This window comes from Eschrichtius robustus, chromosome 19 (genome assembly GCF_028021215.1).
Source record: "Eschrichtius robustus isolate mEscRob2 chromosome 19, mEscRob2.pri, whole genome shotgun sequence".
Lineage (NCBI taxonomy): Eukaryota > Metazoa > Chordata > Mammalia > Artiodactyla > Eschrichtiidae > Eschrichtius > Eschrichtius robustus.
Window position 1 is genome coordinate 66,352,299 of NC_090842.1, and position 26,896 is coordinate 66,379,194.

Consider the following 26,896-nt stretch of genomic DNA (forward strand, 5'->3'; position numbering starts at 1 on the left):
CATAGATTGCATCATTTCATCCTTATGATAACCCTATGAGGTGGGTGCGGTCGTCACCCCCATTTTATAGATGAGGAAGCTGAGGCACAGAATGACTGAGAAACTTGTCTGAGGTATTAGAGCTAGTAATTGAGGATTGCTGAATTTGAACCCAAGCCATCTGGATAGAGCAGGGTGATGTCATAAAGGAAAGGACTGAGTGGGACTGTTGCTCTGAGGAGGGAATACTGACTGCTGAGTCCGCTGGACAGCAGCTGCAGAAAACAGCGGTGAAGAGCATGGGCTATGGAGCCATACTGTCCCAGCTGCAATGCTGGCCTGACTTCTAGTTGCTGAGAGACTGAATATACAAACAGACAACGGCCAGATCATATATGAAAACAGAACTCTGATCCACAGCCTGCAGCAGCCTGCCCAGAAAACCAGCCCCCTTATCTATAATAAACAGCTCAAACTGGTCAGAATGGCCATCATCAAAAAGTCTACAAATAATACATGCTGGAGAGGGTGTGAAGAAAAGGGAACCCTCCTACACTCTTGGTGGGAATGTACATTGGTGCAGCCACTATGGAGAACAGTGTGGAGGTTCCTTCAAAAACTAAAAATAGAATTATCATATGATCCAGCAATCCCACTCCTGGGCATATATCCAGGGAAAACCATACTTCGAAAAGATACACGCACCCCAATGTCCATTGCAGCACTATTTACAATAGCCAGGACATGGAAGCAACCTAAATGCCCATCAACAGATGAATGGATAAAGAAGATGTGTACATATACAATGGAATGTTACTCAGCCATAAAAAAGAATGAAATATTGCCATTTGCAGCAACATAGACATAGAGATTATCATACTAAGTGAAGTAAGTCAGACAGAGAAAGACAAGTATTCTATGATATCACTTATATGTGGAATCTAAAAAAATGATACAAATGAACTTATTTGCAAAACAGAAACAGATTCACAGACATAGAAAACAAACTTACGGTCACCAAAGGGGACAATGGGGGGGAGGAATGATAAATTAGGAGTTTGGGATTAACATATACACACTACTATACGTAAAATAGATAAAAGGCAAGGATTTACTGTATAGCACAGGGAAATATATTCAATATCTTGTAATAACCTATAATGGAAAAGAATCTGAAAAATATATGTATTTATAACTCAATCACTTTGCTGTACAAGTGAAACTAACACAATATTGTAAATCAACTATACTTCAATAAACAAACAAAAACAGCTCAGGAAGCCAGCCTGCTATAAGGCAGGCTTGTAGGAAGTAACAATCCAAGGAGCCAAATAATAACCCCTACAACAATAGGTCCAAAAGGGCCAGGACTTGATTAGTAATTCACAACTCTACTAATTTTTGTCCCCACTTCCAATTTAGGACCAAGAAAAGAAAGCCAAATATGTACCCCAACCAATCGCATAGGGTACCTAACTTCTAGTCTGCCCACGTCTAGCTTCTCCATGACGACAGCCTCCAATCGGGGACACCTGAAGCCTTTCCTTTTTTCTGCTATATAGCTTTCCCACGCCTCTGCCTGCCTTTGAGTCTCTGCCAAAACATGAGTGATGGTGACTGACTCCCTTACTCTGAATAGATAGCCTTTGCTTGTTCTCATCCGGTCAGTCTTAATTTATTTCCACTTTGTGCAGTCTTGGGCAAGTTCTGTAACCACTTTTTGATGCCTCAGTATCTGCCTCTATAAAATAGGATAATAGTATTAGTGCTCCTTAAGCAAGCATCTATAAAAGTATTACTATGAGGGAGGGCAACTTCTCTGAGAGTCCTCCTTAAATATGTATTGAGGATAAAGTAAATTAACATATGTAAAGTTCTGAGAACAGGGCCTGATACATAGTAAGTATTCCAGAATGTCACCTGTTATTATTTTTAGTGATGGAAATCATGGGTCACACGAATTAAAAACAAAACAAACAAAAACAAAAAAACAAAAAAAACCCCATAAGGTGTTTAGCCCAAAGCCTAGCACATTTAGAGTGCTCATTAAATATTATCTAACAGCGATAAAGAAAAGTCATTGGTGTGAATGGGATTATCCCAGAAAGAAAAGGACTAGAGGAAATAATCCTGTCTGAGAGGAAGATGTTGGCTGAGGAGATCAAAAAACAATGTATAAATTGCTCCAGGTTTATAACAAGAGGTGTCAGAACATTTTCCCTGTTCTGGAAACCCAAAGGAAACCTCAGGATGTAAACTGCTGTCTTTGATAAAGAGGCACAAAACCTTTTAATCATTGGGTCTCAAGTTAAAAAAAAGTCAGTCACCTTCTTAAAGAGGCTTCCCTGACCATCCTATCTGGAGTACCATTTTCCCTCAGTCATTATCAGTAATTTATTTTCTTCACAGCACCACTCTGAAATGATCTACTTTATTATTATTTTTTCCCTGTTGCCCTAAGGCTCAAAGCTTCACGAGTAGAGGATTATGTTTTAGGGTTCAAAAGGGCAGACTGGCTTCTGGCTGTGCTTCGGGTTGACATTCTGATATGAAAAATGATTTTTTTCATTATTCATGGATATAACACTATCTTCTGGAAGGAGCTTTGATTTCGCACTGCTCCAACCGTCTGGGGATCTTTTCACAGAGTCGGAGCCGGCTGAAGTCTAGTGGCGGTGGCGGTGAATACTCCAACTTTATACTGCGACTCAGAGGCTAGCTGACGGTACTTGAGTAACCACCCGAGGGCGGAGAGCAGTCCTTACTTCTCACCGGACGATGCTCCGACACCTTGTCAGCTAGAGACGAGGTCCTCCCAACTTAGCACGCCGCTCTGGCCCAACCTCTCGTCTCTATTGCTTTTTCCGCCCGCCAACGTCTTTTCTGATTGGTGCAGTAGGGCGCTGCGCGTGCTGACGTCACAAGACGGCGGCGCTGCTATAAGAGCGCGGCCGGGGAACGCGTGTGCCTTTTTCTCGGTTACCGGAGGGAGAGCGTAGGTGAGGTGTACTGTTGTGCTCTTTATTCCGGGTGTGGGTTGTAAGGTCTTGCGGACCATCCGAGCTTTAATGAGTTCGCTAAAGAAGATGCAGGTGAGATGAAGGTGGTTGGAGAGTAGTGGGAATGGTATCGGTTATAAAAGCTTGAGGGCCGGTTCTCGCGATATTTTCTCTCGGCGCCGCGAGGTTCTAGCTGAGTTGTGGGACTGCGCAGGCGCTGCTCCAAGTCCTCACTGTCCACTCTCCTTTCCGCACAGACGGGCAAGTAGAGCCAGCATGCCGGTGGCCCGGAGCTGGGTTTGTCGCAAAACCTATGTGACCCCGCGGAGACCCTTCGAGAAGTCCCGCCTCGACCAAGAGCTGAAGCTGATCGGTGAGTGGCTAATGCAAGGTTTCTGCTTCCCGAGCCGGGGAAGCTAACACGTGGGTGAGGCCGCCCACGTGCTCATTCTGCTGGAATCCCTCCGGTGTGTCCCCCTCCCTCTTCCCCGAATTCGGGATCGTTCGTTGTTTAGATTTTGTGTACCCCGAAACCACCAATCCTTTTCACTAGTCCGTGGGACTGAACTTGTTCGCCCGTTCTTTGCAGGCGAGTATGGGCTCCGGAACAAACGCGAGGTCTGGAGGGTCAAATTTACCCTGGCCAAGATCCGCAAGGCTGCCCGGGAGCTGCTGACGCTGGATGAGAAAGACCCGCGGCGTCTGTTTGAAGGTGTGTATGGGAAACATTGGGCTTCAGTTTCCTCTTGATTAGAACTAACAGTGCTCAGCAAGCTTGGCCTCCTGGCTCTAGCTGTACACAGCGTAGCAAAACAGTACTGCAGCTTGTGTGTCTTGTTCACTGGGGGTGGGAATAGACTGAAATTTCTGAAGTGTTGGATGGTTCTAGCAGGGAGGGAGCTTTACTGTGTACATTTGCCTGCTTTAACATGGTGGTCAAGGACATTTACTCAAGGTCTGAACAGAAGAGGACCTGTGGATTTCACAGGGAAGAACATTCCAGAGGATTTTGGAGAGGGTATATAGATCATATAGTAATTACAGTGACTAAAAAAATTGTGGTAAGGTACACGTGACAGAATTTATCATCTTTTAGACTCTTAAAGTTCTAGATTTCTACCTTGAGATAGGGAGTTAATGGAGGGCTTTTGGAAGGAATGATTGACATGATCAGATTTTAGTAGGACCTCTTAGATTGTGGCTTCAAGTGGCAAAAATATTAAAATAGCTGGTATTTTATAAGGCTCACTGCATCCCTTTTTCTAAGCTCTTGGTGTACATTATTTAATCTGCACAAGCAGGCTCATAGCAGGTACTGATAATACTCTTTTTCAAATGAGCAAATGGTCAGAGGCCTCCCACCATAGGTGGGACTGGAGGGCTGGCTCCAGAGTTCAGGTGAGTTCAGCGATGGGGATGGAATGAGGGTTCCAGGAGAAGCTTAGGGAACATCACCAAAAGTTGAAACAGTGTCTAAGTGTAAGAAGTAATCAGTAGACTTGGTTAGTGTGTTCTGCATTGTATCCTGGTGTGGAAGATATATGTATACACACACACACGCATACATACATACATACATATATACATATACGTACATACATACACGTACATACATACATACAGTTTGTGATTCTAACAGATGTGAGTTTGGTTGTAGGTGGTTCTGTATCTTGTTTGTTTTTTGGTAACAGTTTTTATTGGGATAAAACTTACACAACGTGAAGTTTACTCAAAAGTGTCTACAACTTGTTTTTAGTTGCCTCTAAAATTGGCTACTGCCTAGGTGTCATCTTGATAACTTGCTTTTGGCCTGTCCGTGGGAAATCTTGATTTCTGGTGGAAAGCAGGAGGGGCTGGGAAACCCGTCAGGCTTCCTTGGGCACCTGGCTTTTTATTCTCAGTCAGGGTTGCTAGTCTGATTTTTCTCCCAAACTGTGACTGAGGAAGGAAGTGCTGTTACACTCCTCGCTGTTAAGCATGAGTGGTCATCCATATTAGAGGTTGAGAAAGGCTTGGAGCGTGTTTAACTAACTACCACACGTTTATCACTCTTATCTGTCCTAGGCCCAAGGATGTGAGAGGTTTTCATTCTTAAACTTTTGTTAGTTCATAAACTCCTTTGACAGTCTCATGATAATTGAGGAATCTCCCCCATGGACACTGGTATTGGGTGGGACTTTATCCCTGAGTCTGGGCGACAGACCCGCAGCTGGTTCTGGTCTGGGGAACTTGCTGAAGATGGAGATAATCACAGAGAAACTTAGGTGATAAGCAGTCATGTGACAGAGATGGCGTAGGGCAGGGTGAGAGGCAAGTGTCCAGGGATTATTTGGCTTTCAGGGTGGAAGTGGAAGTTGCAAGAGGGAAGCATCAGGTAGCACACTTTCTAGTGAATGAAGCTCTTTAGATTCCTGGGATGGGGAGGAGGAGCCTGCAAGCTCTGAGGCGATTGCTCGCCCTAGCCCTACAGCCTCGCTACAGCCTCGCCTTGCTTCCGATGCAGCCTCGCCCACTAAGGTGTGAGAGTCTCATCTGATAAAAAGACTGACTGGCTCATTCAGTCACTGACAGGTATGAACTCCTTTCTTACACCAGCTTAGGGAGGACAGGTATTGCATCCATTTTTCACATTAGAAACTAAGGCACTTACAGGCTTGCCGCATGCCATAGTGACAAGGGCCCCTTTGCCACTGAGGTGCTCACTGGCTTACATTTTTAAAAATTTATTGGTTTGGCTTTTACATTTTAAAAACTGATTCTGGGGGGCTTCCAGTGGTTAAGACTCCACGCTCCCAATGCAGGGCCCTGGGTTCGATCCCTGGTCAGGGAACTAGATCCCACATGCATGCCGCGACTGAGATCGCGTGCCACAACTAAGGAGCCCTCGAGCTGCAACTAAGGAGCCGGCCTGCCTCAACTAAGACCTGGCACAACCAAATAAAAGTAAATAGATGGATAGATAGATAAACAGATAGATAAAACTAGTCTAAAAAAAGGAAAACTGATTGATTGTTAATGCTTTGGCCAAATGGAGCCCATGTAACAATTTTTAGTAGTTGGACATGATCCTGTTGAAGATGCAGAGTTTATCGGTGTTATTTTTGTCTTCATACCAGATAAGGTTTTTCCTGTATTGATGACCCTCCCCATTGTTTAAGGATGTTGGTGGTTTAATAGTAAATATGAAATATATTTTTGAAGTAATACAGGTTGAATTATTGTCAAGTTTCTATTTTCTAATGTAAGGACAAAAAGGCATGAAGTGTCCAAACTGGTAGATAATCGCAAACTCACTTTTGTTTACCTTTGAATATGTTTTTATATTACTATTTGAATATCATGTCTGTGTTTTAAATTGAGGTATAATTTATAATTCATTATTATATTAGTTTCAGGTGCACATAGTTTGCTTTTTTTAAATTAATTTATTATTTATTTATTATTTATTTTTGGCTGTGTTGGGTCTTCGTTTCTGTGCGAGGGCTTTCTCTAGTTGCAGCAAGCGGGGGCCACTCTTCATCGCGGTGCGCGGGTCTTTCACTATCGTGGCCTCTCTTGTTGCGGAGCACAGGCTCTAGACACGCAGGCTCAGTAGTTGTGGCTCACGGGCCTAGTTGCTCCGCGGCATGTGGGGTCTTCCCAGACCAGGGCTCGAACCCGTGTCCCCTGCATTGGCAGGCAGATTCTCAACCACTGCGCCACCAGGGAAGCCCCAGGTGCACATAGTTTTATAGTTATAAAACTTTTTCTTGTGATGAGAAGTTTTAAGGTCTCATTGTGGTTTTGATTTGCATTTTCCTGATGATTAATGATGTTGAGCACCTTGTGCTTTTTGGCCACCTGTATGTCTTTGGGAAAATGTCTATTCAGATCATCTTCCCATTTTTTAATTGAGGTGTTTGTTTTTTTGGGTTTTTAAAATTTTTTATAGATTTATTTATCTTTATTTATTTATTTTTGGCTGTGTTGGGTCTTCGTTGCTGCTCGTGGGCTTTCTCTAGTTGCAGGGAGCGGGGGCTACTCTTCATTGCGGGGTGCAAACTTCTCATTGCGGTGCCTTCTCTTGTTGCGGAGCATGGGCTCTAGAGCATAGGCTCAGTAGTTGTGGTGCACGGGCTTAATTGCTCCGCAGCATGTGGGATCTTCCCGGACCAGGGCTCGAACCCGTGTCTGCTGCATTGGCAGGCGGATTTCTTAACCCCTGCACCACCAGGGAAGTCCATTTTTGCTCTTGAGTTGTATGAGTTCATTACATATTTTGGGTATTAACCCCGTATTAGATACATGATTTGCAAATATTTTCTCCCATTCTGTACGTTGCCTTTTCATTTCGTTAATTTCTTTTGCTGTGCAGAAGCTTTTTTGGTGTGGTCCCACTTTTTGATTTTTGCTTTTGTAGCCTTTGCTTTAGGGTCAAATCCAAAAACAAATCATCTCCAAGATATGTCAAGGACCTTACTGCCTATGTTTTCTTCTAGGAGTTTCATGGTTTCAGGTCTTACATTCAAGTCTTTAATCCATTTTGAGTTTCTTTCCCCGCCCGCCACACAGCTTGCGGGATCTTAGTTCCCCGACCAGGGATTGAGGAACCTTGGCCGCGGCAGTGAAAGCACCCAGTCCTAACCACTGGACTGCCTGGGAATGCCCGATTTTGAGTTAATTTTTGTGTACAGGATAAGGTAGGGGTCCAGTTTCATTCTTGCATGTGACTGTCCAGTTTTCCCGACACCATTTATTGACGAGACTTTTCTTTCCCCGTTATATATTCCTGGCTCCTTTGTTGTAAATTGACCATTAATTTGTGTGGGTTTATTTCTGGGATCTTTATTCTGTTCCCTTGATGTGTTTTTCTTTTTTTTTCCAATTTATTAATTAATTTATTTATTTTTGGCTGCGTTGGGTCTTCGTTTCTGTGCGAGGGCTTTCTCTAGTTGTGGCTAGCGGGGGTCACTCTTCATCGTGGTGTGCGGGCCTCTCACTATCGCGGCCTCTCTTGTTGCGGAGCACAGGCTCCAGACGCGCAGGCTCAGTAGTTGTGGCTCACGGGCCCAGCTGCTCCGCAGCATGTGGGATCTTCCCAGACCAGGGCTCGAACCCGTGTCCCCTGCATTGGCAGGCGGATTCTCAACCACTGCACCACCAGGGAAGCCCCCCCTTGATGTGTTTTTTATGCCAATAGCATAGTCTTTTGATTACTATAGCTTTGTAATGTATACAGCTCTGTTCTTAAGATTGGCTTTGTATACAGCTTTGTTCTTTTTTAATTTTTATTTATTTATTTATTTATTTATTATTTTTGGCTGTGTTGGGTCTTCGTTTCTGTGCGAGGGCTTTCTCTAGTTGTGGCAAGCGGGGGCCACTCTTCATCACGGTGCGCGGGCCTCTCACTATCGCGGCCTCTCTTGTTGCGGAGCACAGGCTCCAGACGCGCAGGCTCAGTAGTTGTGGCTCACGGGCCCAGTTGCTCCGTGGCATGTGGGATCTTCCCAGACCAGGGCTCGAACCCGTGTCCCCTGCATTGGCAGGCAGGTTCTCAACCACTGCACCACCAGGGAAGCTCAGTTTTGTTCTTAAGATTGGCTTTGTTCTTAATATTGGTCTTTTGTGGTACCATAAAAATTTAGGTCTGTTTGTTCTTTTTCTGTGAAAAATGGCGTTGGAATTTTGATAGGGAGTGCATTGAATCTGTATGTTGCTTTTAGGTAGTATGGGCATTTTAACTATATCTTTCCATTTATTTGTGTTTTTTTTTCATCAGTGTCTTATATTTTTCATTGTGTAGATTTTTCATCTTTTATGCAGTTGTAAATGGGAGAATATCCTTGTTATGTGTTCAGCATTTATTCAGTGCATATTATGACCTGGGGTGTTGGGAAAGGTATATAGTGTGTATAGTATGTTTCTCCATTTAGATTCTGGTCTGCTAGGTTCCTGGTCTGCTAGGAAGACTTTGTCATCACAGTGAGCCATCTTTCCTTCAAGCTTTGCCTGGGGGCAAGGGAGGGGTGGGGTGGTAATGGTGCTTTTACACCAGTGTCAGGGTGTTAGTGATAATCCTGTGTGGTGATAAGGAGCGCAGTGAGTGTGAGCCTGGGGGAGGGGGTTTGCCCACAGCATCCCAAGAGCTGTCCTGAGTGGAGCTTTGGATGCCCGTGGACAAGAAGTAGGGTTGTGTAAAAGGTAGAAGCTGACCCCTGCTGGATTACTTTGTGCCGGGCACTGTTAGGTCCACACCATCTTTTTAGTAGAAAACCTCAGAATGATAGAATGGATGACATGTACTCAGCTTAAATGTATGCCCAGTCTTTTTCAGGCCTATAAGATTGGTTCTGATACTGTTCCAATATTATAGATACGGAAGGTGGTTTAACCTCATTTGATTAGTAGGGCTTTCTTGACTCTAGAATATTAGCTCCTAGCCGCTATGCTGTGTTGTGGGAGGAGTAGTTTAGGAACAGCAGCACTTAGACTTTTGCAGATGAATGCTAAGCCTTTCAAGGGGGTTGTCTCATTTACTCTTCCCAACAACTCTGGAAGGTTCTTCCTTTTTCAGGTGAGCGGAGTTGCATGTAGCCACCTGCCTTAAGGTGGTGTGAGGATTCCGTTAGTCACAGTGGCTCACGTAATAGCATTCTGAGTCCTGTATCAGAATTCGCTCTTACTTCCTACTTTGTCCCACCACCGTGATTTGGAGGTGGAGGGTTTGAACCCAGAAGCCTGAGGTCAGCCAGAATGCTGAGGCAGGCCTTCCTTCCCCTCTTACCAGGCAATGCCCTGCTGCGGCGACTCGTCCGTATCGGGGTGCTGGACGAGGGCAAGATGAAGCTGGATTACATCTTGGGCCTGAAGATTGAGGATTTCTTGGAGAGACGCCTGCAGACCCAGGTCTTCAAGCTGGGCCTGGCCAAGTCCATCCACCACGCCCGCGTGCTGATCCGCCAGCGCCATATCAGGTACCGCCTCTGGGCTCCCTGAGCCTTCCCCGCCCCATCCCCTCTGATGGTTGCCCTCGCTAAGCCGCTGTCCCTATCTCCTGTGCAGCCCTCGGAGGTGAGGAAGGTGTGAGCTCCCCTTGAGGGTACAGATTGACCCCTACAAACAGCTCATGGGGGAGCTGGGGGCAGCCTCGTCCCCCCGTAGCCCAGCGCAAGGGTCACTGCGGCTGGAGCCGTACACCTTGCGAAGGCTTCTCCGAGGCGTGCAGGTAGCTGGACAGGTAACAGCCCTTGGTGTCCAGTTGAGAGGAGTCACTGGGGCTAACTGACTTGGGTGGGTTCGGCTGTGTAGTGGGCCCTTGTGAAGCCACTCCAGGCCCTGCCCACCACAGTGCGCTCTCCTGTCGGCCTTAATTTGGTGAGTTCACCACAGGCCAGGGTCTGATGCTCATGGTGGCAGCTGCCACAGTGAAGACCAGAGGCCAGATGGGTCTTTATCTGAGTACTCAGTTTACCCTTTGTAAATTGGGCCCCGTTCACAAGGCCCAGTTGAGCTGTGTAGTAAGTGGGCGGGACACATGCATACTGAATTTCTGCCGCAGCCTTTCGTTAGCCCCGTGACCCACGGGCAGGAGCCTCTTACGTTGCTTGTCTGAAATGAAACAACCCCTATTCTTTCGGGTTGCTGCTTCGAAGACAGTGAAACTACACCTGCTAATAAAGCTCAGTGTGTGATACACACAGTTGAGAATATCTGAAGTGCCTGGCACAGTTGTGTATTTGAAAAGCAGGTCTTGGGTGTATATGCTGCCACCTCACCTCATTCACTCTGGTCTCGTGGGTTACTTCTGAATTGCTCTCTCCCTTCTGTGAGGTGTGAATGTAAAGGTGGATGCATTTGTGTGAATCAGGTGATGCCTGAAAGCTCTCCGGAACACACAGCAATTCTTTAGGATCAGGAATGCCCTTCCCGTTATTGCTTCAGAGTCAGTGCAGCTCTATAGCACCAGCCCTGCCAGCTGCAAAGCACAGGCGGAGAGGAGAGCAGCGTCCTGTTCCCCTGTCCTCTTCACCTGCCGTCCCCTCCAGGGTCCGCAAGCAGGTGGTGAACATCCCGTCCTTCATTGTCCGCCTGGACTCCCAGAAGCACATCGACTTCTCCCTCCGCTCTCCGTACGGGGGCGGCCGCCCCGGCCGCGTGAAGAGGAAGAACGCCAAGAAGGGCCAGGGCGGGGCTGGAGCTGGCGATGACGAGGAGGAGGATTAAGGTCCCGCCTGGCCTGATGGAGTGTCTAGTTTTCCAGTCGGTCAGATAATAAAACACTTCAGGACTGGTGTTGATTGGTGTTTCTCTTTTCCTCCCTGCTCTGAACACAAGCCTTCTGTAGTAGGAAGTGCAGGCTGCGTCCTTCAGCGGGTTTCCACACACGCACAGAGGGGCCTGGTCGGCTTTGTTCAGGTACTTGGTACCACCTGCAAGGTGGTGGTCCTTTTCCCCTTAGGGCTGGGCTGCGGTGTCCTAACAAACATGTCTACCCATAGCTTATCACAGCAGGGAGACCACTAGTATTATGAGGAAGGTTCTTTAAGACAAAACCAGAAGGAAATTCTCAGCCACCCATTTGCATGTGGGGAAATGGGGCGAGGAGTCCTTTCCAGGCAGAGGATGCAGGGGAACCCTGCCCTCCCCCTGCATTTGGAGTTTCTGATGATATTCATGGTCGCAAGGGAGGCAGTCTTTTCTGTTTGCGAAGCTGCCTCAGGCAGGGAAGGAAGGGGCTCGGTCTCAGGAAATGAGGAACACTTGGAATTGGGCAACCTCGCAGCAGCTGCAGCCACAGGGCACGCCCGGTCTGGGGGATTTGGGGCTGTGATGTAAGTGGCCAGCTTCTCAGTGAGGGCTCAGGGTTCTTTGCGAAGTCGCTGTGAAGCCTGCAGAAGAATCCAAGTCCTTGCAGCCTACTTGGGCTGGGTGGTAGGCCTCCCTCACCTCAAGGTGTTGATGGCAGTTCTGTAGGGTCCTTGAGGTCAGGACCCTTGGTAGGGACCATAAAATCAGCTGTGATGTCCATGGAGTTCTGGAAGCAGTTGGCTTCCAGGAGGGCTCAGAAGCTCCTGGTGGTTCGTGTCAGGACTCCAGGCTGGCTGGAGTTCATCATAAGCATTTATGGGGGCAGCTCCTGGGGGTCCCTGAAATCCGGTCCCTGGAGCGTGGGCCCTGGGTCCTTACTGGGCTAGCGGACCGCGAGAGCAGCATACACGCTGGGCTCTACTGGGGGCTCCCCTGACTGGTGGGTGGGGGGTGCAGTCTCCCGTCTGAGGGTCGAGTGGTTCAGCTGGGCATAGGTCACATCCTGGGGGGCTTCAGATGCCGCGGCCTGCGGTGGGGGAGAGGGAGGGAGAAGCCTGGGTCCCGGGAGGAAAGGAGGCACTCCTTGGTGGTAGTCATCAGGTCTCTGCTGGAGACAGTGAGGGGTGGTCTCTGAATCTTTCCTTCCTTCAGTCCCTGTAGCTTTGAGCCTCAGGGAGGAGGGAAGTGAAGGAAGTTGAAATTGCTGTGACTGGTGGCTGGTTGTGTAAGTTTGGTGCAGGGGAGAGGGCAGGACTGGAGATAGGAGTTGGGTGTGGCGTCATCAACATGGAGGGACAGTCAGACCCCGCTGCAGCCTGGGAGGGAGTTAGGGTTCGCCAGAGTGTGAACGGGAGCTGATCCTCACCCCAGTTAACCAGCGCTCGAGGTACGTTGCTGGCGTTCACCCAACCCCGAACAGACAGCCAAGGGCTGAGCGAGGATTTTAGAATCCTCTGGAGTTCAGGAGGCATCCCCTCTGGGCTGCTCTGCAGCCCCAGGATTGGATTGAGCGCCTTTTGGGGGGCACAGACTCTTAGCCCTAACCTTCAGCCCTGCCAGCTCGACCTGAGCATTCAACACCTTGAAGGTCAGAGGAGACGAGGTGTGGGGTTGCAGCAGCCCACAGGGCAGGTGCTTCCAGAAGGGAGAGGCTGCCAGGAGTTGAGTGGCGTCAGGGTTCAGTGGCCGCTGGATTTAACGTCTGAACAAGGAGGTGCGGGTGCCCTGGTCAGGACTGGGGGAGCTGACCTGACTGTCCAGCTGCCTGCCATCCTCCAGCTGTGTGTCTTCCACGACAGCATCCGGTGGGGACAGAACAAGGGGGTCCCATCTCTTGCCAAGATTCCCTGACATCTCACACCGCAGATGTCCAGAGAGGGCCAGTGATGTGGCCCAGGCCACACAGTATCAGATTCGAGCTCTCGCATCCCCAAGCCCAGAACCCTTTCCAACCACTCCCTGGTGTCCACTGCCCACCCACATTGTCTGGCCCTGTCTCCTGCCCCCAGGATGGTCCCTCTTCCCCTTACACAAGCTCTCCTCCTGGAAGTCAACAGCTGGGCTGGAGCTGGGGGAGGAGAGAGGCGCGTGAGGGGCAGTGCGGGAGCTGCGCGCGGGCTGGGCGGGGTGGGCGGCTTTGGGAGAGGTCTTGCCTCTTCTGCCGGCCTCTGTCCTCGAGCACTGATGCTGCGGCCGCTGCAGGAAGTTGGGAATCGGCCTCCAAGCCACCCCAGAACCCTTCTCTAGGGTTACAGTAAGATCTGCGAGGGCCTATGAACTGATAAGATTATCATCCCCTCCCACCTCCATAAAGAATTCAAGAGAAAAATCTAAACCATAAAATACAAAACTTGCATGTGTTTTCAAACATTTCGTAAGTTTGAAAAAATCAAAAGAATACTTTAAAATACGTGTACACTCATATTTAATCTCTTCTTTTTAGATTTTCTCATTCGGAGATGCTGGAGGGGTTTTCTAACCTGACTTCACCCGTCTCTTAGGTTTCCCTTTGGCTGCTGCCCTAAGCCCACCACCTGCAGGGGCCTAGGTCACCCCACTCCCTACTCACCCGACTTCCTGCGTCTTCCCTGACCCCGGTGTCGGACGAGGAGGAAGATGAGGCAGCAGCAGGACGAAGGCCACCGAGACCCCGGTCAGAACATTCAAGGTACCATTTGAGACCTGGGGCACCAGTGACGTCATGAGTGAGCCAGTGGTGCCATTTAATTGAGCGCCTACTGTGTGCAGACTCGTACTGGGGTCTGTGCATTCATCTCCTCTAACTTTCACAACAATCATGCAACAGTGACTGTCACTCCCACCCACTTTACAGATGAGGAAACTGAGGCACAGAGAGGAAACGCACATGCCCCAGGTCACCCAGCCTGGATGTGGCAGAGCTGGGGTTGGAACCCAGGACTGTGGGCTCCCTTGTATTTTTTTTAAATTATTTTTTTAATGCTGTCGCCTCCAGGCAGAACACCAGTGCAGGGACCTGTCCCTCAAACCCAACCCCTACTCCTCTGCCAGCCCGGCCCAGATCTGTCCCCACTCTGCAGAGGCCTGGCATCCCACCGCCGGGGCCCGTGTGGACAAGGGGGTGTGTGTCTGGGAGGGGCAGGCGGGAGGCTCTGGCTTTCCTGAGCTCTAAACAGGGCCTGTGCTGAGGGCTCCCCGTTGAGGGAGGAAGCAGGAGGGCTCCTCCACGCAGGGTGAGCCTCGGACTCGGCGAGGAACATGACTCAGCCAAGATCCCAAGCTTGGGAAGTAGCAGCGCGGTGTGACTCCCAAGCCCTGTTCTTTCCCTGACCCCACGGCTGCTCCTTGGAGGGCTGAAGCCCCTGACTTTAAGGAGGAAGGCTCAGACACCGTCCCCACGCACAGCGTCGGAGCAGACTTCTTGCCCTTTGCAGTCGGGGAAGTGGGTCCCAGTGAGAAGAAGGAACTTTCCTCAGGCCATTAACTCAGGAAGTGGCTGAGCCAAGACCAGACTGAGCTCCTCCCACCACCACCTCCCCACAGAGACCCTCACTCACCCGTCTGCACGCCTGACTCTGTGTGGGGGAGAAGCTGATCCTCGGAGCCTCCTGGGGGTCGGGACAGGAGGGGAGGGCCGGGGGCTGCTTCTCCCCACGCAGCCCACTGCCCCTGCCCCAGGATGGCCCCGACATCTCCCTCTCCATGGCCCCCCACCCTTCATCCACCAGCCTCGGAGCCCCGGGAGCCCTTTGGTCTCCCTGCATCTCTGCCCGACTCCCAGCCCTGCTGGGACACAAGCTGTGCCAGGGCCTGTGGTCTTGGTCGCTTGGGGATTGAGGCCTCTGCTAGTCGCCCGCTCTTGTGTTGTTCTCTCAGGGTGAGAGACTACGAGGAGTGGGGACCAGAGGAGGATGGAGACGGGGTGGGGGACGCTGGTATTTTCCCCTTCTGGTCAGACCTGAGTCTTCTCTGCCACCCGGAACATGTCTGGACCCCAGGGATGAGGATGAGGATGGCGCAGGGAAGGGAGTTGCCCTGGCTTTTTCCATCCCTTTACTGTTGATTCTCCTCCTTCTGTGACCCCCTCACTCCCAGCCCAGCCCAGAGCTGGGGACAGGACCCTGAACTGACCAGGAAGACACAGAGGGTCAGGGCTGGGGTCCCTCACCTGAGATCAAGAGCTCTAGGGGGTCGCTGGGCTGTGACATCAGGGAGGGGGAGGTGCTGAGTGAGCTGTAGCACGTGTAGGTCCCACTGTGGGCTGAGGTCACAGGACTCAAGGTGAAGTTGTTCTGAAAGGGTGGAGCCGTGTCCTGCAGACGAAGGTTCTGGGGAGGAGTGAGTGACCCCTCCTTGGACAGATGGAGGGCATTGGACCAGACCTCAGAGCCACACTGCAAGGTCATGTTCTCTGTGCAGGGTCCGGAGGCCCCCAGCTGGGCTCAGAGGGAGGGTTTCCTGTATATTCCTGGGGGCGAGGAAGGTCGTGATGTGTACAGAGCCACCCCCAACACACCCTTGACCCTGACCTGAAGGACCACCATCCTCTCTCCAGGGACCCTGTCTGTGATCCCCTCTCAGCTGCTCTCAGCCCCTCTGTGTGGGTCCCTTTCATCTTCATGCTCCCACTCCCTTTTTCTCACTCCCTTTCCCTGTAGACCACTGCCCCTTCTCAGCCTCTCCGCCCGCTCCCAGGACCCATCCCCACCGGGGGTGAGCCTGGGCCCAGCACCCTGAGCAGACAGTCAGGACGTGGGGCAGGACAGGGGCTCCCCACCAGCACCAGGCTGTGCAGGGGGGCGCTGGCGGCCGACCACACACAGGAGAGGCGTGTCCACCGTAGCATCTGTACCGGCGTGGGTGCGGCTCACATGGCCCAGGGGGAAGTCAGGGCTGTGCTGGGCCTCAAGACAGAGGGAAGGTGTGACCTCCTCGTCCTTGGTCAGAGCAAGTCTGCCAGAGCCGGCCTTTGAGCGACACCGGAGGGTCAGGCTGTCTCCACGGAGCACGAGTGAGCCCTGCTGGGCTGAGAGGGAGGGCTCCCTGTACACGCCTGCAGAGAAGGGGCAGTGGCACCGAGGGGGACGCTCACCCCACACTGCTCACTGGGGCTGCAGTGAGAGCTCTCCCTGGTCCTCCCAAGCCTCTCGCTAGTGGTTCTGCCCCAGGAGGGCAGTATCACTGACCCCCATCACCCCAGGGCTCACTGGGCACAAGGCTCAGGTCAGGGGTCCAGGAAACGATGGGGCTGGGGGCCCTCACCTGTGACCTAGCGATGCAGAGGGTCACTGGGGTGTGACCACACATGCGGAGGGAGCTGGGAGAATCATAGCATCCGCAGGTCCCCCCACGGGAGGAGTTCACGGGGCCCGCAGGGCACACGGCCTGTCCCCTCCCATGGGTCCTCGATGTCCTGTGTCGGGCGGGTCAGCACCTCCCTCCTTCTTCAGCAGGTGCAAAGTGCCCGCTGCAGACTGTGAGCTGCGTGCCAGGGACACGCTCCCTCCTGAGGCCACCACAGGGCGTGGCTGGGCTGAGAGGGGGGGCTCTGTGCACCCCTGAGGGAGGGGGAGGGGCTGGGTTAAAGGGGGAGCGTCACCCCGCTCACCGCAGGTGTGGGCTGCGAGGGGAGACGTCCGGCCCCCTGTGCCCACACTCTGCTCCCTCTGCCTGTGAGGACGCCGCCGCAGTGGGAGGGGACCCGGGTCCTCCCTCCCGCCTGTCTCCACCAGGGGCAGGGGGTCACTCCGCTCTACCTGTCTTTCCTGCTGCGAGAGACACACTGATACCGCCCTGCAGGGCTTGAGCTCGAGGATTCAAAGGGGAAACTGGCCTTGTTACTGGAGTCCCGTGGGGCCTTAGCCTCCCAGAGTCCAGAGGGCCTCTCTCTATACAGACGGTAGACATCTGCCCTCGGAGACCCCGGACACCACATGGTCACAGGGCTTCCCTTGGTGACCATGGGGCCTAGGTCAGCCCAGATGGAGGGTGTCAGGTGGATTCCTGGAAAGGAATCAGACCCGAAGTGTCAGGGGTGCCTTTCTCCCCTCAGTTTCCCCAGCTGTCACCCCCAGACCCCTTCCAGACTGGTCACCATCATCCCAGACCTGCTGTGCTCCCCCCAGATGACCAGGGGCTTATGGGATTGAAGCAGGTCTTGGGGGGGCTCACCTGCCGGGACCTGCTCCCATGGGTCCGGGCACAGCCCTGGGAGAGAGTTCCCTGTGAGCGCCCATCCTCCAGCACACACACATGCTCCAGGCCTGGTCTGGGCCCTGAGCGCTGGGGTCAGATCTGGGGCTGAGCACATCCTTCCTCCCCCACCAAGTTCTAACCCCCCCTGAGCCTTCTTAGACCTGGGGTCTCTCAGGTGAAGCTGAGACCTGGGAGGAGAGGGGCCCCTTCCCCCCTCCCTTCCCCAAAGCCCACCGAGGCAGAGAAGGGCAGTGAGGGTCGTGGTCGTGGCTGTGCCTCCCATGGTCCCCAGCCGTGCTGGTGGCTTACAGAGTCCACAGAGGCAGCAGGACAGACAGATGCACGGGGGGTGACAAGGGGCAGGCTCTGTGTTGCACATTACCGGTTCCTTCCTAGCAGCCGCTCAGAAAGAGGAACAGCCCCCCAGGGCCTCACGCTGCTCTCCCTGCAGGATGGGGCCCAGGAGATAGCAGCCTCTGGGGATGTTTCAGGCCAGATCTGATACTCACCAGATCCCCCTCCCCCACTCTGCCTTCCTGTCCTACCTCCTCATGCCAAATCCAAATCCAGAGAGTGACATAACATCCCAGAACATGAGGCTAAAAGAAGCAGGCCTAGGAGCTACCCCAATACCTGTTCCAATTCTTATTCTGCCTCTTACGTAGGCTGTGTGATCTGGGGCAAGTAACTTCCCTTTCCTGAGCTTCTGTAAATGCAAATCTTGTTCCTTTCTTTCGTCATCTAGTCCAGTCAGTCAGTATTTGTTGAGCAATGACCATGTTCAGTCATGGTGCCAGGCACTGGAGATTCACTGGAGAAGCCGACAGATTCCTTTCCTGGACTCATGGGGCCCAGAGTGCTGAAAACAGACATTGCAAATATTTACATGGCAAACAATTCAGTTATAGTCTTGTGAGACTGTTACAAGTTGGAAGAAAAAAGAAAATGGGGAACAATGAGTTTCATTAACAGGTAGACGCCATGAAGCCTGGGTCCTGGTTGTGAGGTGTCCTTCTGGTGGATGGATGAGTAGTTAGCTCAGGGGTGGTGGTGGCGGTGGTGGTGGTGGAGGCATCCTTGACCAGAAAGATCTTGAGCTGTTCTCAGAACTGACAGCAATTAGGCGAGGGCTGGGGCCTTGCCACACAGGATCTTGAGCGCCATGTAAGTATTTTGGATTTTATCTTTAAAGCAATTGGAAAATTTTAAACAGCAGAGAGTATGAACAGATTTCTGTTAGAAAAGGATTACCACCATATAGAAAATGTAATGCAGGAGGGCTCTATTGATAATTAACTCTATTAATAGTAAAATTCCAACATTAATCTCTCTCCTGGATGATGTGTTGACCAGTATTTTAAGTCATTCATGTGGTTTTCTCCTATAAACCTTACACGAACTTATAACTCAACATGTATTTATAGTTGAGTGGAATGAAAAAGGAAGGCTTCTTGGTCTGGCAGGTTGGAAAGGACATGGCTCCGTTCACACTGGCTAAGGGGGCAGGCTGAGGAGGTACGGAATTGTTCAGTAGCTCTGTGTATGTGTGTGTTTGGGGGAGACATGGTTAAGTGTGATGAGTTTGGCTGTGGAGGGAGAGCGGCGTTTGCCGGGGCTGATCATTCACAGCCTGGAATATCAGATGATGCACCTTGACTTTGTTTCAAAGGTGGAAACTGTTGGAAGGGTTTTGAGCAGGGCAGGTTCAGATCCGATACGGTTATAGGAAGAGTCCTTCGGAGGTGGTGAGAGGAATGAGCTGGAGTAAGGAGTGGAGCCCGGATTGGAGGACCAGGAAGGAGGCTGATGTGATGAAACAGACAAGATGTCCTGAGCCTTGCGATGGATCAGGGACATTGTTAAGAAGGGCTCAAGGGGCACAGCGTGTGGATTTGGTGGTTGGATGTGAAGTGCAGGAGACTGGGGAACTGAAAGCGCTCCCACTCTCTGCCTTGGTTGCCTGGAGGAGCCAACGGGGCGGTCATAAATGGGGTGACCCCGGGAGAGAGGGACGCATGGGGAGATGCTTGGAAGACTGATCACCGTTCTTTAGAGTGAAGCACAGCCCTGCCTCCTGAGCTGGGACTGGATTTTCTTTTCCCCAAACACTTCCCTTCACTGACTTCCTTGTGTCTATAATTCAGCACCATCTTTTTTCATCTCCCTTCTTCAAAACCTCTGAGTCATTTCTGCCTCCTCAGTGCCCCTTCCTCCCCTGGGCAGAACTCTTCATCTCATTCTGTGAATTCTTTCTCCAGGCATGGGGTAAGAGCATAGGTTGGAAGCAAAGAGTTTTTAAAATGAACACGCAGCCAGGATCTGTGAGGCCATTTATATCATTGCTCTCCCAGCAAAAGGAGAATGATATCAATGAACAAAAAAAATTTTTTGAGGAGCTAAATACTGACTATTTTACAGATTTTTTTTGATGTGGACCACTTTTTAAAAGTCTTTATTGAATTTGTTATAATATTGCTTCTGCTTTACTTATTTATTTATTTATTTATTGGCACTGAGTCATGTGGGATCTTAGCTCCCTGACCAGGTATTGAACCTGCGCTCCCTGGCGAAGGCAAAGTCTTAACCACTGGACCACCAGGGAAGTCCCCAGATTTGTTGCAAGTCATCCATTTACATGTCCAAGATGCTCCACAAATGAAAAATTGGGTAAGATTTTAAAACGATGCCCAAGAGGGCACACAGCAGAAGCAAGAAGAACTACGATCCTGCAGGCTGCAGAACAAAAACAACAATCACAGAAAGACAGAAAAAATGAAAAGGCAGAGGATTATGTCCGAGATGAAGGAACAAGATAAAACCCCTGAAAAGCAGCTAAGTGAATTGGAGATAGGCAACCTTCCAGAAAAAGAATTCAGAATAATGATAGTGAAGATGATCCAGGATCTCAGAAAAGGAATGATGAAAATGCATGAAATGTTTAACAAAGCGAGAAGAACTAAAGTACAAACAGATGAACAACACAATAACTGAAATAAAAAATACACTAGAAGGAATTAATAGCAGAATAACTGAGGCAGAAGAACAGATAAGTGACCTGGAAGACAGAATGGTGGAAATCACTGCTGAAGAACAGAATAAAGAAGAATGAAAAGAAATGAAGTTAGTCTAAGAGACCTCTGGGACAACATTAAATGCCCCAACATTCACCTTATAGTGGTTCCAGAAGGAGAAGAGAGAGAAAAAGGATCTAGGAAAATATTTGAAGAGATAATTGCTGAAAACTTCCCTAACATGGGAAAGGAAACAGTCACCCAAGTCCAGGAAGCGCAGAGAGTCCCAGGCAGGATAAACCCAAGGAGGAACACGCTGAGACATATAGTAATCAAACTGACAAAAATTAAGACAAAGGAAAAATATTAAAAGCAAAATGGGAGGACTTCCTTGGTGGCACAGTGGTTAGGAGGACTTCCGTGGTGGCCCAGTGGTTAAGAATCTGCCTGCCAATGCAGGGGACACTGGTCCGAGCCCTGGTCCGGGAAGATCCCACATGCTGCAGAGCAGCTAAGCCCATGTGCCACAATTACTGAGCCTGCACTCTAGAGCCTGCGAGCCACAACTACTGAGCCTGCATGCCACAACTACTGAGCCTGCGTGCCACAACTGCTGAGCCCGTGCGCCTAGAGCCCATGCTCTGCAACAAGAGAAGCCACTGCAAGGTGAAGCCCGTGCACCACAACGAAGAGTAGCCCCCGCTCGCCGCAACTAGAGAAAGCCCGCTCGCAGCAATATTTTTTTTTGATCAGTCTCCCAGAGTAATGGAAATAAAAAAACAAATGGGACCTAATTAAGCTCAAAATCTTTTGCACAGCAAAGGAAACCATAAACAAAACGAAAAGACAACCCACAGAATTGGAGAAAATATTTGCAAATGATATGACCGACAAGGGATTGGTCTCCAAAATTTACAAACAGCTCATGAGGCTTAGTATCATCAAACAAACAACCCAATCAAAAAATGGGCAGAAGACCTAAATAGACATTTCTCCAAAGAAGACATACAGAAGAGGCACGGCACATGAAAAGATGTTCAACATGGCTAATTACTAGAAATGCAAATCAAAACTACAATGAGATATCACCTCATACCAGTCAAAATGGCTATCATCAAAAAATCCACAAACAGTAAATGCTGGAGAGGGTGTGGAGAGAAGGGAACCTTTCTTCACTGTCAGTGGGAATGTAAATTGGTACAGCCACTGTGGAGAACAGTATGGAAGTTCCTTTAAAAACTAAAAATAGAGCTACCATATGATCCTGCAATCCCACTCCTGGGCATATATCCAGAGAAAACCATGGTCTGAAAGGATACATGCACCCCAATATTCATTGCAGCACTGTTTACAATAGCCAAGACCTGGAGGCAACCTAAATGTCCATCAACAGAGGAATGGATAAAGAACTTGTGGTACATATATACAGTGGAATATTACTTAGCCATGAAAAAGAATGAAATAATGCCATTTGCAGCAGCATAGATGGACCTAGAGATTGTCATACTGAGAGAAGTAAGTCTTACAGAGAAAGAGAAATACCGTATGATATCACTTATATGCAGAATCTTAAAAAAATGATACAAATGAGCTTATTTACAAAATAGAAACAGACTCAGAGAATAAACTTATGGTTACCAGGGGTAAGGGTGGTGGGGAAGGATAGTCAAGGAGTTTGGGATTGACAAAAAAAAAAATTGTATATCACTATATTGTACACTTGTAACATATAATATTGTATATCAACTATACATAAATAATAAAGTAAAATAAAAACGATGCCCACACATCACAATCATAATCAAACCAGTGGGAAAGAATTTGAAAGCATCCAGAGAAAAGTGCCAGGTTCCATACAGAGCAAAAAGGATTTGAACGATTACAGATTTCACATCAGAAACCACTATGGTCAGATTTATACTTCTGAAAAACAAGAAGAGCTAACCTGGACTTCTTCTGGATATATTCTTCAGGAATGAAAGCAAAATAGTCATTCTTAGAGGAAGGAACACTGAGAGAATGTGTTGCCTGCAGAACTGCTCTAAAAAAATGATAAGTTCTTCAGGAAGAAAGGAAATAATTCTAGAGGGAAACTTGGAAATTCAACAATAAAGGAAGAGCAAAAGGTGGTAAATATCTAAGTAAATGTAACAGCATATTTTTCTTGTTTCCTCTTAAGTTCTTTAAAATATGTATGGCTGTTGAAAGCAAAAATAACAATGTCTGGTTGGGCTTTTAATATATGTAGATGAATACATATGACAGCTACAATATGATGGGGAATGAGGGTGAAAGGACCTGTATGGTGATAAGGTTTCTGTGTTTCCCTTTAAAAAAAAAAAAAAAATTATTTATTTATTTGGGTGCTCCGGGTCTTAGTTGCGGCACACGGGATCTTCATTGCTTCATGCAGGATCTTTAGTTGCGGCATGCGAACTCTTAGTGGCATTCAAACTCTTAATTGCAGCATATGGGATCTAGTTCCCTGACCAGGGATCGAATCCGGGCCCCCTGCATTGGGAGCGTGGAGTCTTAGCCACTGGACCACCAGGGAAGGCCCCTATGTTTCTTTTGAAGAGTTAAAATATTAACTCTTTGGAATTAGGTGTGTGTATTATAATGCCTGCAACGGCCACTAAAAAAACATGTGAAGATTTTCAGTTAGAATATCAATAGATATAATGGAATACTAAAAATATACTCCAAAAAGCCAACAGAAGGCAGGGAAGGGAAACTTGAAGAGCAAACAATAGAGGGGATAAAGAGAAGACAAACAATAAAAGGGAAAATGTAAATACAGGCTTGTCAGTAATTACATTAAATATAAATGGTGAAAGCACAATTAAATGGCAGAGATTGTAAGACTGGATTAACAACAAGTAAGACCCAAGTATATGCAGTCCTCAAGAGGTTTACTTAATACAGTGGTATGAATAGGTTAAAAGTAGTATAAATAGGTTAATAGGATGAAAGAATGTATTATGCAAACATTCATCAAAAGAAAGCTTACATGGCTGCATTAGTCTCCTATTGGTGTTGTAACAAATTACCACAAACTTAGTGGCTTTAAGCAACACAAATGTGTTGTCTTACTGTTCTGGAGGTCACAGATACAAAATCAGTCTCAGTGGGCTAAAGTCGAGGTGTCAGCAGGGCTGGTTGCTCTTAGTGGCTCTGTGGTGAGAATCTGTTTCCTTGCCTTTTTCAGCTACAAGGGTCTGCATGCATGCAGCACCTGGCTTCTGGCCCCTTCCTTCCATCACTGCAACCCCTGTTATCACGTGTCCTACCCCTGATTCTGATCCTTTTGTCTCCCTCTTACAAGAAGCCTTGTGAATACACTGGGCTCACCCAGATTACCTAGGATAATGTCCCATCTCAAGATTCTTAATTTAGTCGCATCTGCAAACCCCTTTTTGCTATGTAAGGTAACATATTCACAGGTTGCAGGGATTAGGGCTTGGATATCTTTGGGACAGCAAGGAAGTGACATTACCTTCCTTGGTGGCTGTGCTGTACAAGACAGTACAATAAAATGTATCAGAGGCCTTAGAGCAAGAAAATTATCAGGGGTAAAGATAAAAAGGTCAATTCATCAAGAAGACATAGTAATCCCAAATGTGTGCACACAAAACCGCAGAGCTTCAAGGTATATAAAGCAAAAACTGACAGAAATGAAAGGACAAGTAGATAAATCAACAGTTATAGTCAGGGACTTTGAGACTCCTCTCTTGGTAAGTGATAGAGCAAATAGATGGCCAATCAGCAAGGATATAGAAAACCTTGACTATACTATCAACCAACTTGACCTAACTGGCACACAGAGCACACTCAACCAACAGCAAAATACACCTTTTTCAAGTGTGCATGGGATACTGGCCAAGATAGTCTTTATCCTTGGCTATTAAACAAAGCTTAACAGATTTAAAAGAATTACTATCATACATCACTTCTTTTCTGACCCTAATGGAATTTAAGTTAAAATCTATTATTAGAAAGCTATCTGGAAAATCTTCAGCTACTTGGAAATTAAACAACACACTTCTAAATCATCCATGGTGAGGAACTCAAGGAAAATTGGAAAATATTTTGAACTGGATGAAAATAAAAATACACTAACCTTGTGAGATGCAGCTAAAGCAGTGTTTAGAAAGAAAGTAAGACCAGCAAGTGCTCATATTTAAAAAAAGAATGGTTTTTGGGACTTCCGTGGCGGTCCAGTGGTTAAGACTCTGCACTTCCAGTGCAGGGGGCATGGGTTCTATCCCTGGTTGGGGAACGAAGATCCCACATGCCTTGCAGTGAGGCCAAAAAAAGAAAGAAAGAAAGAATGGTTTCTAATCGCTAACCTAAGTTTTCATTTTAAGACACAAGAAAAAGAAGAGCAAACTTACCTCAAAGTAAACGTAATAAACATTAAAGGGCAGAACTCCATGAAACTGAAAACAGAAAATCAATAACAGAAATAAATGAAAGCTAAAGCCGATTCTTTAAAAAGGCCAATAAAATTGACAAACCACTAGTCAGAGAAATCATGGAAAAAAGAGGGAAGACACAATTTGCCAATATTTGGAATGAATGACAGGGTATCACTACAAACCCCACTGATATTAGTAGGGTAATAAGAAAATATTACAATTCTGTGTCCATAATTTTGACAACTCGTGAGAGACATAGACTACCAAAACTCACTTAAGAAGAAATAATCTGAATATTCTTTAAAAATATTAAAGAAATTGAATTTGTAGTTAAAACAACTTTCCAACAAAGAAGACTCCTGTCCAGAGTGGCCTCACTGGCATGTACTACTAAACATTTAGGGAAGAAATAAGGCAATTTTACACAATCTCTTCCAGGAAATAGAAGGGAAGGAAACACTTTGCAGCAATTTTATGAGGTAAGCATTACTCCAAACTCAAATTAGGCAAAGACAGTACAAGGAAAGAGAGCTGCAGACCAATATCCCTCAAGAACATAGAAAAATTCTCACCAACATATTGGTATATGAAAGCCAACCATATCTGAAAAGGATAACATATCATAACCAGGTGTGATTTATCATCAGATGCCAGGCTGGTTCAATATTTGAAAACCAGTAAGGTTAATCCACCATGTTAATAGACTAACAAAGAAAACCCACATCATTATATAAGCATATGCACAGAACGATTTGATAAAATTAATAAAATGCCCAGCTATATAGGAATAGAAGGGAACCTCCTTAATCAGATGGAGAGCGTCTGGGATCTACATTTACCTAATGTCATACCAAATGCTTTCCCTCTGTGGTTGGGAAGCAGACAATGATGCTCTCATGACTTCTGTTCAGAATTGGCCAGTGCAGTAAGACAAGTAAGAGGGAAAAGAAGCTTACAGATTGAAATGGAAGGAATAAAACTGTCTTTATGCCCAATCTACATGATCCTGTATGGAGGAGTTCCTAAGGAATCTACAAAAGAGCTTCTGCAACTAGTAGGTGAAGGAGCAAGTTCTCAAGATAAAAGATCAATATTCAAAAACCAATTGATTTCATTCCACAAATTAACAAAGGACAACTGGAAAGCAAAATTAAAACACAATACTATTTACTATAGCACCGAAAACCATGAACGTGTAGGAATAAACATAAGTATATATGTGTAAGATCTGAAGACTAAGAACTATAATACGTAGGTAAGAGAAATTAAAGAACAAAAAAAAAGATATACCACATTTATTGATTGAAAGACTCAATATTTTAAGATATCAGCTCTCTCTAAATTGATATGTGTTCAAAGAAACACCAGTCAAAATCTGAACTAGCTTGTGTAGCAATTGACACGCTGATACTAAAATGGAGGTAGAAATATGTAAGAGCAATAATAGCTCAAGAATTTAGAAAAGGAATAAAATTGGACGTCTTATTCCAAGACTTTCTATGGAAAGAGCAAATGTAGTGGACAGTGTGGAATTTGCATAAGGATAAGTAGAAAAAATAAACAACAGAGATCCCAGGAGTAAACACACATATATGATCAATTGATTTTTAACGAAGGAACAGAGTACTTCCTTGAGGAAAAGATAATCTTCTTAACAAATGTTTCTGGAAGAACTGGATATTTATTTGGAAAAAATGAAGCTTCACCTTTACCTCACACCATACACAATAATTCACATGAAATGGATCATAGATCTAATTGCAAAAGCAAAACCATAAAGTATCTAAAAGGAGACATTAAAGAAAATCTCCACAACCTTGGATTAGACAAAGATTTTTTTTTTAAAGGCTTTATTGAATTTGTTACAATATTGCTTCTGTTTTATGTTTTGGTTTTTTGGCCGCGAGGCATGTGGGATCATAGCTCCCAACCAGGGATCGAACCCGCACCCCCTGCATTGGGAGGCGAAGTCTTAACCACTGGACCACCAGGGAAGTCCCAAACAAAGATTTCTTAAGAAAGGTACAAA

The 26,896-nt window shown here is 47.6% G+C and overlaps 2 protein-coding genes across 4 annotated transcripts; one reads left to right on the plus strand and one right to left on the minus strand.

Annotated features, from left to right (window-relative positions):
* The first annotated feature begins 2,882 nt into the window (after positions 1 to 2,882).
* On the plus strand, positions 2,883 to 11,249 carry RPS9 (ribosomal protein S9). Of its 3 annotated transcripts, none has more exons than XM_068528037.1 (5): positions 2,883 to 2,978; positions 3,236 to 3,351; positions 3,568 to 3,690; positions 9,745 to 9,931; positions 10,020 to 10,666. In XM_068528037.1, exons 2-5 carry the CDS (start codon positions 3,255 to 3,257, stop codon positions 10,030 to 10,032), a joined length of 420 nt encoding a protein of 139 aa, XP_068384138.1. In that variant the 5' UTR covers positions 2,883 to 2,978; positions 3,236 to 3,254; the 3' UTR covers positions 10,033 to 10,666. The 3 variants fall into 3 exon arrangements, with proteins under 3 accessions (XP_068384138.1, XP_068384136.1, XP_068384137.1); XM_068528035.1 differs by lacking the exon at positions 10,020 to 10,666 and adding an exon at positions 11,003 to 11,249 and having other exon boundaries at positions 2,885 to 2,978; XM_068528036.1 differs by lacking the exons at positions 2,883 to 2,978; positions 10,020 to 10,666 and adding exons at positions 3,047 to 3,071; positions 11,003 to 11,249.
* An 898-nt stretch (positions 11,250 to 12,147) lies between these two features.
* Positions 12,148 to 17,434, minus strand: LOC137752501 (leukocyte immunoglobulin-like receptor subfamily B member 3). The gene is made up of 10 exons (XM_068527185.1): positions 17,415 to 17,434; positions 16,852 to 16,913; positions 16,678 to 16,749; positions 16,115 to 16,296; positions 15,412 to 15,556; positions 14,801 to 14,851; positions 13,834 to 13,946; positions 13,295 to 13,460; positions 12,810 to 12,916; positions 12,148 to 12,291 (listed from the first exon to the last, which is right to left on the minus strand). Exons 1-10 carry the CDS (start codon positions 17,432 to 17,434, stop codon positions 12,148 to 12,150), a joined length of 1,062 nt encoding a protein of 353 aa, XP_068383286.1.
* Positions 17,435 to 26,896: the final 9,462 nt, after the last annotated feature.